The sequence below is a fragment of the Passer domesticus genome, chromosome 10 (genome assembly GCF_036417665.1).
Source record: "Passer domesticus isolate bPasDom1 chromosome 10, bPasDom1.hap1, whole genome shotgun sequence".
NCBI classification, from domain to species: Eukaryota; Metazoa; Chordata; class Aves; order Passeriformes; family Passeridae; genus Passer; species Passer domesticus.
The window spans coordinates 12,643,823-12,657,944 of NC_087483.1; the positions used below are offsets into that span (position 1 = coordinate 12,643,823).

The 14,122-nt window shown below is 39.6% G+C and overlaps 1 protein-coding gene and 1 long non-coding RNA gene across 13 annotated transcripts in view; one reads left to right on the forward strand and one right to left on the reverse strand.

The window, feature by feature from the left end:
• The window catches only part of COL5A2 (collagen type V alpha 2 chain), a 172,560-nt gene that overhangs the window by 11,878 nt on the left and 146,560 nt on the right, over window positions 1-14,122 (reverse strand). For all 12 annotated transcript variants that reach the window (XM_064433797.1, XM_064433803.1, XM_064433801.1 and 9 more), the window contains 18 exons: window positions 13,826-13,879; window positions 13,651-13,704; window positions 12,586-12,639; window positions 11,712-11,819; window positions 11,551-11,604; window positions 11,295-11,348; window positions 10,013-10,174; window positions 9,807-9,914; window positions 8,612-8,719; window positions 8,411-8,464; window positions 7,975-8,082; window positions 7,822-7,875; window positions 6,444-6,551; window positions 5,568-5,621; window positions 4,782-4,889; window positions 2,602-2,893; window positions 1,659-1,846; window positions 666-890 (listed from right to left, as the gene is read on the reverse strand). In XM_064433797.1, coding sequence (XP_064289867.1) covers window positions 666-890; window positions 1,659-1,846; window positions 2,602-2,893; window positions 4,782-4,889; window positions 5,568-5,621; window positions 6,444-6,551; window positions 7,822-7,875; window positions 7,975-8,082; window positions 8,411-8,464; window positions 8,612-8,719; window positions 9,807-9,914; window positions 10,013-10,174; window positions 11,295-11,348; window positions 11,551-11,604; window positions 11,712-11,819; window positions 12,586-12,639; window positions 13,651-13,704; window positions 13,826-13,879 — 1,947 coding nt within the window. The remainder of the gene's footprint in view (window positions 1-665; window positions 891-1,658; window positions 1,847-2,601; window positions 2,894-4,781; window positions 4,890-5,567; window positions 5,622-6,443; window positions 6,552-7,821; window positions 7,876-7,974; window positions 8,083-8,410; window positions 8,465-8,611; window positions 8,720-9,806; window positions 9,915-10,012; window positions 10,175-11,294; window positions 11,349-11,550; window positions 11,605-11,711; window positions 11,820-12,585; window positions 12,640-13,650; window positions 13,705-13,825; window positions 13,880-14,122) is intronic.
• On the forward strand, window positions 7,068-7,815 carry LOC135308621 (uncharacterized). Its single transcript, XR_010369013.1, has 3 exons — window positions 7,068-7,107; window positions 7,426-7,475; window positions 7,601-7,815. It is a non-coding gene; the product is annotated as an uncharacterized LOC135308621 (long non-coding RNA).

The window sequence follows — 14,122 nt, forward strand, 5'->3', positions numbered from 1 at the left end:
GAAATGTCTCTAATGAGTAGATATATGAGACTGACACATCAGGGCTGATTTTTCTCTTATGCTATGAAATTCTTCTCTAGGTGTTCATAATACGTGCCTTCACGTATAATTGTGGGCTTACTTTAAAGCACAGAGAGTACTTAACTTTTTTCAGGTGCAAAACTAGATTTAGGAATATTTGCCAGTATGTTGGTCTTGGCTGAAACTGCTCTTGAACATGAAAAATCTACTACTTCCTGGTTTCTGTGCCCACCATGAACTTTTAGGGAGAGTTTTCCTTTCCAGCTCAGTCATAGTACCAGTAAGTTTTCTCCTCAGAACTGCTGCAATAATCTTGACCATCTGGCAGACAAAAGTTTGTGGTTATCTCACCAGTTTGTGTGATTCCACTCAGACCTAAACAAGTACTGGGAAATGCAAAATGCCAAGATATGTATCTCAGTATTCTCACTAAGAAGGAATTTGCAAATAGCCACTAAATAGAGCAGACTTTTAATATGTGAAGCTGGAATTATAGCAAAATCCCTGTTTGTTCAGTCATGTCTACAATTCATTACAAAGATCCTGCAGAACTTTAATTACTTCCTTGTGTGAGTGGTTTTTTCTAACTTAAGAGGGAAATGAAAATGTACAAAAGTCCTTTTGGGCAAAAGCCCCAAACTTACAGAGCAGCTGTCGTGCAGAACAGTGTATCTGAAGCGGCTGTTTCCCTCTGCCTTGATCTCCAGGTCATTGGCCCCTTTCAGAATCACAGCTTTCTTCAGGTTCTTCGTCTGGTCATCCATGTAGCCAACACTGTTTTTGCAAAGGTAGGTGATGTTCTGGGAAGCTTCCTTGGACAGGAGGCGCAGGAATGTCATCTGAGTGACAGCTGTATCCCCATACACAAACTTTGGAGATAAAGAAATAGATCAATTAACTGAGATTAGGAGTTGGTGAATTTAGAAACATCTGCCATTATTGTCATCTTTCAGACATGACTAGGAGGAGCCCTATTACATAAAATCTAAGGGTGGTTTCTTTTGTAATTTACTGCCAGTTCAGGACAAAGAAATTTAGACATTCTGTAACAGGGAGAATTTTGATCATAATTCTCTGCAACTGCACAAGTCAGAGGAATTTTGGCCTCCACAGATATGCCAAGCTTTGGAATGAATTCTGCCTAATTTCTGAAAGGGATTCTTACATATTAAATAATGCATCAGGGCAACCTTGAAGCAGGTAAGAAACATCAAGCACAGAAAACTCTTTTACAATGCACCTGATATAATGCCAATTTATTAACTTGCTTTCTGTAGGGTTTGTCTTGTATTTAGAAGCAGAACAAACAAAGTTTGACTATTTGGGCCTTATAAACAAACAAAGTTTGCAAATGGGCCTTATAAATTAATTGATTTGCACACGAGTTTGACAAATGTTTCACGAAGTGTCAGTGTTTCTATAAAAAACAAGCAATTTTTCTACAAGACAAATTCCTGAGGTTTTTTTTAGTCTGTTCATGCAGGTTCCATTTTATTCAATTGGTTATAAGCTAGTCAATTACCAACTATAACATTGTGACTGTAGCAGAACCTGCTTAGAGCAGCAGATGAAGTTCCAAACCACAAGGCAACAAGCTTTACAGAAGCCAATTCTTCAGAGTGACTGCATTTATTTACCTGTGATCCCCTGTTCATATCAAGGCCATACCAAACAGGCTTTAAGTCAGAGGACTTGCTGGCCCACCACGTTTTGCGGGGCACAGTGGATGGGTTGGCAGAAATGCAGGTCTCTCCTGTTTCCATGTTGCAGTACACTTTTATAGCATCTTCAACACATCCTTGGTTAGGATCAATCCAATATTCACCTACAAAGAACATAAAACATGACTGTTATATTACAAAGATGTGGAAACCCAGGGCACCAGGAATATTTTTCTGTCTGCTCTGGAGCGCCCTGACTCCCAGGGGAGCACTGACTTTGACCCTCATTCATGGAGAAAGTTTCCAAGACTTCAAGATAGACTAGAATCAACAAAAGTGTGAAACAGGTTATAAAGAGTAGTGTAGGTGTATCACTTGGTGAGAAATTAAGGTTTTGGAAATTTTTGTATGTTGTGGATGGAAGCAAGATGGAGGGCACAGGGTGTTGTCCTGAGTTTCTTCTTCATGCAACTTCTTCCTTTTTCTTTATGGGTTTGGGTGGCATTTTGTAATTGGCAGCAAAGTCCACATTGTGAGCTCTTTGGGATCAGTTATTGGGTTAAAAGGGAAAATCATCTAGGTGTCAGTTCTTAATTGGATAGTTTAGTCTTAGAAGACCTTGTAACAAGAGATTGTTGGCCATTTTGTGCCTTCTAATGAAAAGCTGCTCGACTCACAGTAGTGAGACTGTTTTGCTGATAAGAAATAATAAGCACTTGAGTCCAAATGTGAACTACTGTCTCAAGTGCCTCCAATCCAGACTCAGAAAAACCGACGACTGGAACCCCCACACAAAGATTTTTGAAACAACTGGGAAGACATAAGCAGAATTATGTTGCAGCAGTGCAAAGTAGTGCCCAAAGCCATGCTGGACACGAGGCAGCCTCAGGGGGTCCAGAGCAGAGGTGTGAACACGCACCGCTCCTCTTGGAGGGGTGGCACAGCTTCAGGTCGTCACAGGTCCGTGCCGGGTGCTTCTTGGAGCCATCGGGGCTGCGCATGGTCTCGATCTGGCTGCTCAGGGACTTCAGCGTGGCGTGGACTCCTGGGTCTGTTTTATTGTGGTCATCAGGGGCTGCTTCATCCTCAGTAAACTCTGGTAGTGGGTCCGCCATGGCATCGTCATAGTGTCCCATGATGTCACCGATGGCAGCGGTGAGGTGGCCTGGAGGCCCTGGAGGGCCAGGAGGACCAGGCTCACCTGGTGGGCCCTAAGGTTCAAAACAAGAAGGCAACAGAGGTTCAGTAGAGTAAATACTATGCCAAATGACAGCAAAGCCTGCCACCAAAAAAAAACCCCAAAACTTCAGGGCCAGTCACTCTAAAGCACAGGGAATAATTCAGATATAAATAATTCACCTTTCAAAGAACAGGGATAAGAGATTAGAACTGCATGTGAGATATTTCAGCATTCACTCTGCTTCATGTCCTCTCTGACTGCCTTAATGCCTTGCTTGACTTTTTCTTACTCCTGATTTTAAAATTAGTAGCTGGAAAAAGTCTCCAAGGAATGCCCTCATTCTCTTTGTTAAACCTGTCCCTCCCTTGTTCAGATCCCTGCCTAACAACTTTATTTCTTAAAATTCCTGCTTTCCATAAGTTGCTTCAGGATCATTTTCCTGGATGGAAAATTTGGCACTAGAAACATCTTTATATTGATCCAGTGGAGTGCTGAGCTCTCTGGCCACAGAACTCTGGTCTTTCTGTGGGACAGAATCCACACCATCCTTACTTGGACGATCAGGTGTTTTCCTGACTAAATAAATTTTCCTTCTGTAACCATGAACCAGGACACATGAGAAGATACCTGTTAATAAATATAATCTCACCCTGCCGCCCCTTCTCTGGCAGCACAAAGTCTGTAATGTACCTCCAGGTGAATTTTGATGCTCTGGTGCACCAAGTGGTGGATCAGAACTGGCCTTTCCTTTGAGAGTCATTACTTCAGAACTCACAGCTAGTGCTCCAAATGAACATACAGAGCACACATCCAAACTAACACACACAGTGTCTGAAAAATGAAATCTCAACCTTTATTTCTTGCTTTTTAGTCCCAACTTACAGCTGTACTCAAGCCCCCATGGAAAGCAAAACTAAAAATATTGGAATGTAATATTTCTTGTGTAGTTTCATTACACAGACGATAGAGACATATTATATTCTTATGCTCTGCCACAGACTTTTCATACAGGTCTGGGTGTCTAGACAGAAGTGGAGATCCTGATAATTAGGAGAAATTCAAATGAAATCGGCAGAATATTAGCACATGATAAACACAGGAAACACCATGTCTTACCAGAGAGAAAGTCAACAAAAACTACCTTCCTTTTCTTGCCCATTATTTTGTTCTACCCCTTACACAAAATAAGCAATATCAATTTTTTAATTCTCCACATGACCACCCACACCACACTTTTCTCAAATTCTCTAATTTTTAAAATTTATCTTCTTTCAAGTAGTTTAACTACCCTTTTTTGAGTATTTTGAACTGGTGCATGTGGAATATGCCAGGGGCATCCAGCAAGGTTTAGGACTCTTTCCAAACTGATCAAACCAGTTTTCATCCACAGTGAATCAGCTCATGGTTTGGAGTCTGTAAACCTCAGCCCAGCATGAAGGTCAGCTGGGCTCAGTGTTGGAGTTTGGGCTGTTTATTTGGAATGAAGGATCTCCCTAACATGGCACAGGGGAGGAGGGTGCTGGCAGTCAGGCAGGAGGCTGTGCCCACTCTCTGTGACTGCCAGCCTTGAGCCACTGGTGGCCTGTGCTTGGGCCTGAGGGTTTAGGGCCCAAGTGGCCAAACAGCTGTGTTGGACCACAGATCCTGCAGGATCCAGTAAGCCACCTGCAGAATTGCATCCAGCTCAGCCTAAGGACAGCACAGGTGGATGAGGCTGGGGTCATCCCAGCTTCAGAAGATGAAAATTAGTAAGAAATTCACCTTTTCAATACAGTTACCCAGGATGTTTGTTGGAGAAACTACCACATTTTATCATTTGTCTTGAGCTCATAGATGTTCAAGAAAATAATGTGATAGACTATAAAAAAGAATCTGATTATTTGAAGATAACCTTTTCCCCCATATTCCCATCAATTTACCTCAGGTCCAGCTTCTCCCACAGTCCCTCTAACACCAGGAGGCCCAGTTGGCCCAAGTGGACCAGGACTTCCATCTTTTCCAGAAGGACCAACTGGACCTGGAGGACCCTAGAAAATATAGGAGACAGATGCAATGTCTTTTAGCATTTAATAAAGTTTTACAAAACAGCCCATTATAAGCAATATCTTGTCAGGAAGCAATCTGATTACTTGTGCCTATTACCAAACTTTTTAAAATCACCTCTTTTCTTCTTCTGTAAAAGTAAGAAGGCAGTTTAAAAGCTGCTCTTCTCAAGTGAATCACCTCACATAAAATAACTTGTCTCAGCTATCTTTTTCCTTAACCATTTAAGTTCCAGATTCCAGATGCTGTGCAGACTGCAGTAGCTTCTGTACACCCTCAGAGGTAGATGCAGATGCCTCCCTTGGGTGTTCCCAAGGGACAGTATTTCTCCTTTGTTTTTGGGTTAATGACATACATGGGGAATGAGTGGCAGAGCTGCCACATGCAAGGCTTTGTATCAGCTGCAGCAAAAGTGTTTGGAAAAAGAGACTGCAGCCCTGTAGTCATTCTGAGCCAACATTTTTATCTACAAAAATCTACACTCATGACAAAGCTTTACTATATTAAACAAGGTGATGTCTCAGCAAAAAATATTAGGGTAATGACCACATGATATCAAGGTCAATAAAAGTCATTGAAATACAAGTGATGCAGAAATAGACATCTGAGTAAGAAAAAAATCATAAACCCCAAGCAAGAAAAACCTTAAAAGTTATACTCACCCGAGGACCAAATGGGCCTGGAATGCCAGGACTTCCCTGTTCACCAACTGGACCCTAAACAGAAGAAATTATCATATCATTGTGCCATTTACAGCATACTGCTTTAGTTTTAGGTATTAGTGTGTGATACACACAATTTGGTATGAATAGGATTAAATAGTACATAAATAATGGGTGGTACCTTTATCTTAATCCCTTAGTAACTTAATAAAATTTACTGGTGCTTGGCTGTAAAGCTGTTTCTCTAGAAAAGCCCTGGTTTCAAGGTATTTATAATTAGAGTGGCTTACAAGAGAGTAAATGATAGCACTGTCACCAAGTGAAAAGGTAATTTGGGTGTCAGGCTTTTTGTTGCTGCTGTTCCTGTGCATTGAAACTTCCAACGTTTTCACAGAACCAGTAAATAAATGTTAAAAAAAAAATAAAAGTTTTCCATGATATTTCCATTCAATTGACAACAAAATCACAAAGTTCTTGAAAATATTAGCAGAAGATGGTCTCACAGTCCTTTTGGGATTTTGCACTGGATTCCTTGATTCTAATGAATTCAAAAACTGCCAAAAAGCATTTCACACTCTAAACTGCTTATCTCAAACTACAGCTTCTGTGACCATCTTGTGCTGACAGGTCATTAACTGTAAGGAATTGGCCTTGCAAGGGCAACAAGAACAGAACACATATCTTGCAAGAACAGGTTTATCTCATCAGACAATAGTATTTTAAAATTGCATTAAAAATATTAGCAAGCAGAGACACCAGGCACCTTGTGTGGAAAAAATAACTCGTTTGCTTTTTTTCCACTTTAAACAACTATGTTCCTGCTATGCCATTTAAGTACCAAGCAAATAAAATTATAGTAAAAGCAGAAAAACTTACAGGAGGGCCAGGAAGGCCTTGAAGTCCAGTGAAACCCCTGTGTCCCTTCTGGCCCCTATCACCTCGATCTCCATTGTCGCCTTTGTCACCACGAGGTCCTTGGGGACCCTGTAAATATCAATGATGAAATGTAAAATTCTGAAAATTGGGAAAAAATCTCCAACCTCAAAACTCCCTCATTTAGTTTTAGACACTGCACTCAGAGCTCCTTCCCTTTTAAAGCCAGAAAGATGATGATGTTGAGGCTGCTCCAAGAAACTTAATTTTTTACCAAAGAATAAGTAAATAATTACAGAAAACTGTGCTGTGCTTAAATACAGATGTAGCAAATTTACTCTACGTAGCTACATAATACAGTAAAAAACCCATGGAACTGTACTAATGATAAATAATTTAGAAAACTTTTTTTTTAATATCAGTGTATTTCTTACTGTATATGGCAGATGATTTTTGTTAATGAGATTGAAATATTAAGGATATCTCACAGACTCATTATGACAAAGCCTATTTTCAGTATGAAGTCATCCAGGCTGCATCTTTACTTCTCACAGCTTCTTTCACCTTCATTATGATTCAAGTACAACAGAAGTTGCATTCCCTAACTACAGACAACAACATCCAGGCAGCACAAACACCTTGTTCCTATTACTGTCACAATTTCATTGTTAGTTTTGATAATTGCAAACTTCTTACACTAATTCAAGAATCATTGCAAAACGTAGCTGCTGTTTTCAATTCTATATTTCTCAGCCCAAATTACATGCTAAATTTCTCAATGCCAGATTCCAAATAGTTTATCTATGGCATCATTATCACTAACTACTCAATAAACTTTACTGTCTCTCAAATGACAGCTGCTTAGGGACAGGACAACATTGTTTTGAATTTCCCAAGTGTGCAATTAATTTTCTGTTCCAGGCTTGGATTGTAAAAGACTTATGTAACATAAAAAAAGAGTAGTTTTGTTTATTTTCCTTTTCAGACTGAAGCTGGAAGTTCATGAGTTGAATTAAGGCTTTTTAATGGGAACAGGTGATTTTGCTGTATTTCTGCCATTTTTATCTAAAAACATCTTTTTTTGCTAAGTATTAATTTCCCTAGCCCTTATTTACACCAGACTCCAGCCATTTGCTAACTCAGGTCCTACCATTATCCAGACAGCAACATGCTCCAAATAAAGAGGCTTCCAAAGCACTACTGGAGTATCCAAACACAAATATCCAAATTTGTGCAGCTTTGCAGCTCAGAACTACCTGCACCCACTTGCAGCCAGAACACAAGGTGAGGCCTTGCTTGGCATTCTCATTTGGGCTGAATTCCTCACACAACTTCCTCAGTGGTATCTCAAACAAAACCACAGTGACCATGGGCAACTTACAGGCAAACCTCTTTTTCCTGCACGGCCTGGGGGACCCATGGGACCTCGAGAACCCTACAAAGATTGCATACAGAAAAAATATGAGGCAATGCATGAAAACCATATACAATAGTTTTTGATAAACTACGTATTTTTTTTGAAAGCATCACTTACAGTTTCACCTCTTTGACCTGCATCTCCTGGAGGGCCAACAGGACCTGGAGTTCCTGGACCTCCTGGAGAACCTGGTAAGCCTGCAGGGCCAGGTTCACCACGATCACCCTGCAAAGCAGAATTTCAACTGTTTATCTGAAGAGGACTGGTCTAGACCAATGTAACAAAACTGTAGCACTGCCAGTCTATTTTTGAGCAATTGCAACCTACAAAGATATTCCTGCTGCAAGAACTCAAGTCTGAGTTTGTGGAAGCAGATGTTCTTAACCTCTTAGCCAGGCATCCTCAGCTTTGAGAGGTACTATATTCAAAGCTGGGATACACTTTCAGAACAAGCTCTCCATCCAGGTTAACTGAATGAAAAGAAAATCTACAATAAGTCAAGAAAAAAAATGGGGATTTGCAGAAGCAAGTTAAGAAAAGAATATATTCTTACACGTTCTCCAACAGCTCCATCTCGTCCAGGAGTACCATCATTACCAGCAGGTCCCTGGAGTTATGGAATAAAAATAGAGCTATTGATTAACTCTGTAATCCTGCATTTCTAGAAGAATTAGAAAGTTGTTCTCCACCTCTACTTCAAGTCAAGGAGAACAACCATGTCTTTTCTTGCATGCTACAATACTGTAATACTTACTTCTGGACCAGCTTCACCTACAGGCCCAGTGGCACCTGACTGGCCAATAGGTCCTGGGGGACCTTTGTCTCCAGGTGGCCCTGTGGGACCTTGCTTTCCTGGAGTACCCTAAAAAAGATGACAAATATCATATTAAAATTTTAATCACAAAACAAAGAAAGCACTAAAAACCTGCTGCCTGCCAAACTACTACTGCCAGACTGAAATACCATCTACATTTGTGAATGAAATAAAACCCTGATATTTAAAGAAAAGGTTCTTACATAACTTGAATATGTATTTAATATACTTTGTATTTTTAAGATGTTACTGATAAATCAGTAAGTCTGACATCATTATCTGCAATAGGTATGGTGTTTTGGATTTCAGAAAAATATAATGAAGTTTGAAATAATTAACATGATTTTTCTGTCGCAACACCAAGAAACCTTGTTAGCCTAGAAAATTCTAGCCAACTTCAGCCTTTAGCTATAAAGTGACTTCATGGATCCAGTGGTAATGACAGATCCTCCATATCAATCCTTTTACTAATGGATTTAATACTTTTTAATTGTTAGATGTACTGGATCATTAGACTATCCAACAAATATCTATAAATTCTACATGAATGCAAAAATGCAAAGAGAGCTCAAGTGGCAGTTTGGAAGGCTGTAGTTCACAATTTATGAAACAGTGCTTGCAGAGTATTTACTCACATTCAAGTAACCTTTGGGTACATAAATGAGAGTGTGAGGCTGTTTTTTTCAGGGATCAAGTTTTAAGTCAAATAGGAACACGGAAAGAGTCAAAGTTCTGGAATGGCCTTCCCGGGGAGGTGGTGGAGTCACCATCCCTGGATGTGTTTAAAAAAAGACTGGATGTGGCACTCGATGCCATGGTTTAGTTGAGGTGTTAGGGCATGGGTTGGACTTGATGATCTTTAAGGTCTCTTACAACTTAGTCATTCTGTGAATTTTAGACAAAAGCCTGAATGCTATTATTCACTTTTAATTCAGGTTCAGATTTTCAATTATGACAGAAACAAAAAGGAAGTAAACCTCACGCATTTGCAAACTATTAAGTTCTTTACTATTCTCTCTCTCTTCACTCCTGCAACTGGAGTTTTCCAGCTTTCTCCTCATGCTAAGGAGCACTACACAGCAAATCCCACACAGAAATTGCCAGGCTGGTGGCACACGGCCTGGTGGTCACTTACTGCAGGCCCCGGCAGCCCAGGCATGCCTCTCTCCCCTCGCTGTCCTGGCATTCCAACAATTCCTCTCTGACCAGTAGTTCCTGCTGGGCCAGGGGGGCCGTCTGGGCCCTGAAATCCAGAGGGGAAAGCAATGTCACTGTCATGTCAGCAGTAACAAACAAAGAGAGCGAGCCTGGAGCTGGTGGAGGGACAGTCAAGGGACGTACCGGCTGCCCGTCATCCCCCGGGTCACCCTTGTCCCCAGGGCCACCAGGAGGCCCAGTTGGCCCTCGATCTCCCACACGGCCGTGAGAACCAGGATCACCACGAAGACCTGGGGGACCTTCTTTTCCTGGTTCACCAATAGGCCCAGCAGGCCCTGGGGCTCCCTAAAAAAATGAAAACACCTCATTAACCTCATTACATTGTACCCTTTTCTGACCAGGACAATAAGATTCTAAGGACTGTGATTCAATTAACTATAAATGCATGCTCTGAGGCTAAGAAATGTGAATGAGCTAAAAGCTATCATCTCTTCTATGATCAAATAAATGAAATGAAATAAATATCAAATGATGTCCAAGTTCCATCCATCTCTTCCCCCCAATTTTTGATTCCAAACTCACTCATTTAAAAGACACTTTTATTTCTCTCTTTTTTGTTTTTTTCTTTCACCTCATGTATATAACCACTGCTAGAAAACTCACCCTTGCCCATTCTTTCTAACACCATCAAGCTAAAGTTTGGATATAAACTTTTAATTTCCATGGTACAAATTATTGTTTCAACAAACCTTTGTTCATTTCTCAAATACTTGTAAAAGAATTCACATATATATATATATGTGTGTATATTAAGACTTCACATATATATATGTGTATATTAAGTTTTCCATAAACTTCACATTTGATAACCTTACAGTGACTGCAAGTTGTTTTTTTCATCATAACATTAAAAGGCATATGAAGCATGACACAGTTCTCTGTGTGGAGGTCAAGCCTCAACTTGATCAACAGCTAGTATTTTCTTATAGCATTTCTGAAAATGTTTGAACAGAAGAGATTTTGTGTTTGAAGGTTTCAGTTTATTCTAATGGAACTTATAACCAACTCCACCAATGAGAGAACCCAGTAGAGGCTCTTTTTTTTCCAAAAACTGTTGTAATTTCAGTCACCACTAAAAGGACAAAAAGTAAAATATAGAGAAAAATATAAATTAGGGTTTTTTATTCCTCCAAGCAATTCAGTCATTGGAGCAATTTGAGCAGAAATTTGAAAGCCTAATTAACCCAATGGAAAGGTTTGGACCAATATCAGAAATTGGACTAAGCTGAAGACTAATGAGCTTTATTTAATGATGCAAACAATCAGTCACAGAAGTGAGTGCTGATAAACTCTTCTCTTCAATAGCATCAGGCCATAAACACTGGTTCACCTTTCTTGCTTTATTTAACCTTCAGATTCTTGCAACCTACTAACATAACTACTAGAAAAATGATAATCAACTTACAGTAGGTCCTGGGGGCCCCACTCTTCCAGCAGATCCTGGAAATCCAGTAGCACCCTAAAAAAAAGCTCCTTTTTAATGCCATCTTTATCAAAAGAAACACAGCACTAGTTACCTCAAATGTTCTTGGCTGAATTAATAAGGAAATTATATTTACATACTGAAAAAACAAGCTGAGATAAGGAATTATACACACATCATATAAAACTTCTGTATTAGATTATCTGCAGTGAGGTCTCCACACATAATATCTACTTACAGGTGGACCCTGAGTTCCTCTACCACCTTTCAGACCAGGAACACCTGGAGGGCCCTAAAAGGAAAGGAGATAGAGAGGGATGATAGTGAACATCAGAACTTTTTTAAATGACCAAGATCAGCCCATGTCACTGGTTCTGAGAGGATTTTATTTGTACTTACTGGGGGACCATGAGACCCAGAAAGACCCTGTGGTCCTGGAGATCCAGCATCTCCTTTCTGTCCAGGTTCTCCAGGTTCACCTTTCACACCAGGCTGACCATCAGGGCCCTAGAAGAAAAATTATTTATAAGAAACATTAGGGCAGGCAACACCAAATCTTTTCTAACAAAATAATTCAGTAGAGAATTTTTAAAAGGGTAAAATTTAAATACCAGGGCTAAAAATCAGTCCAGGAAATGCTGTATTTGTTTAATGATTCAGCATGGTCATTAGAAGACCACACATGACATTTTCTAAACATTCTCTGAAGTCAGTATTTCCATTTTAAATATTTTACTTATCTAGCTCACTTCCAATTTTTCTTCTCTTTAGATTTTCTATTTTCCTCAGCTGCTACAAAACAAACACTGTTTTTTCTAGGCTTTTTTTCCCATCAAGGGAAGCAGGTGCAAGACTGTGAAATGGATCCTGAAACAGGATATTTAGGCTGTGGAACAGTTGAGGGTATTCCAGTCCATCTGGTCCATCACCTCGTTTCAGCCTTCACAACTCATGGCACAAATTTTTGCTACCTTCAGTAGACACATTTTAACTTCCCTCATTTTAGTCTCAAAGGAACAACATAACATACTAATGAAAATATGAAATCTGGTGAGCAATTACATAATCTTAACCAGAAAACCACTTTTCAACTGTCCAGGGCACTTACTGGCTCTTTTCTTCACTTGATATACTGATGGGAGAAAGAAACAGCTCTTTTTGCAGCAAAAATGTAATTCCCAATCCAGAATACCACAATATTATTCATAATGAAGGAAATGAAACGTGTCAAAGCATGAGGAAAGGAAACTCATTAGTGTTCCAAAACACATACCGGGGGGCCAGCAAAACCAACAGCTCCAGTTGGGCCATTTTCTCCTCGGGAACCCTGGGCAGAAAAATTGAAATAACTGTATTTAACAAATATCATTCTACAGATATTATCAGTTACAGCTCAATATATCAGAAAGGATGTTAACTATTTGCTGTCATAAGTGTCACTACACTTTTGCTCTATTAATCAGAATCAAATGATCTTTTAATCATAAAATAAAGGATGTTAGCTGTGATGTTAAAAGCTGCCATGTGTTCAAGACTATATTAAGCTTTCAGAATTCAGAGATGGAAGGCATAGGTGAGTTTTAAAACAGCATTGGGAGAAATTCTGATCACAACCCACCCCTTCCAGGGAGGATCATTCAACCTACCACTCCAATCACACTGGGGAAAAAACACAGTAGTTCAAAGATGTACCCTTCCATAAGGTCACAACAGGCTTTGACTGAGCTTTTCACTCAACATTTGCTTGGAAAAGAAGTAGCTGGAGGTTGCCAACTCCAGCACTCCCTAAAAGGGTGGAAGCTGCTCCAAGTTATACTGGAAATAAGAGTGTTCTGATTTATGACAGGGACATAATCAATTTCAAGCAGTATGAAGGATCTAGAAGGGCTGAGCCTCTAATTCCTTAATTGAAGTCAACCCTTAAAATACTTCAAATCACTAATAGATGGAAGATGACAAGAGTTACATAACTGGATGAACTAAGCATTACCTCTGCACTTTGCCCATTAAATATTTGTTTATGTGCAGTGGTATCTGCTAGGGGCAAGCTTTTAAAAACATTGACACAATTACAAGTGGTGGCATCATTTCAAGAGTGAGGTAAGTGAGGGTGACTCTATAAAGTTTGCCCTAAAACAAGTGTAGGTCACAGGAAGAAAATCTGGTAATACTTTTGCAAGTACACAGCAACAAGTCAGAACTTCACACTTGGCTACAGAGAAAGGGAAAGAAAAAGGGGAAAATTTATCAGCAAATAAGAAAAATGCCTGGAGTTTGGATCAGCATTAGGTATTGTTAACTTATACCAGACAAAAAAAAAAAAAGCATGTTTACTTACAGGGTTTCCACGAGAACCAGGAGGACCAACTAGCCCTCGAGGACCTGGTTCACCCTTAAAATAAAATGAAAGAATTTTATTTCCCAAGTAACTAACTTGTTTGGTCATTAAAACACTAATAAAGTCTGATAATATTTAGAAACTCCAGTAGGGAAAGGAAGAAACATCTGTTTACCTTCTCACCAGTGGGACCTGCTGGACCCATTGGGCCTATTGGACCAGGGAGACCCTTTTGAACAAATTAAGATGAAAGGAAGTTAGAAAAGTGATGCTTCAAAAATAAAGTTTAAAACTTCTCATATATTACCCTTTATCCTATTGTATTCCTATTGTATTTCTCTTTTTCCTCATATATTACCTATTTACCCTTTTTGTTCCTTTGAATTCTTTACTTTGTCTCTGGAAAATTATTTTATCATCTTTATTTAAAATTGACTTGCATTTCCTCTCCCAATGACCAAACTCCCCACAA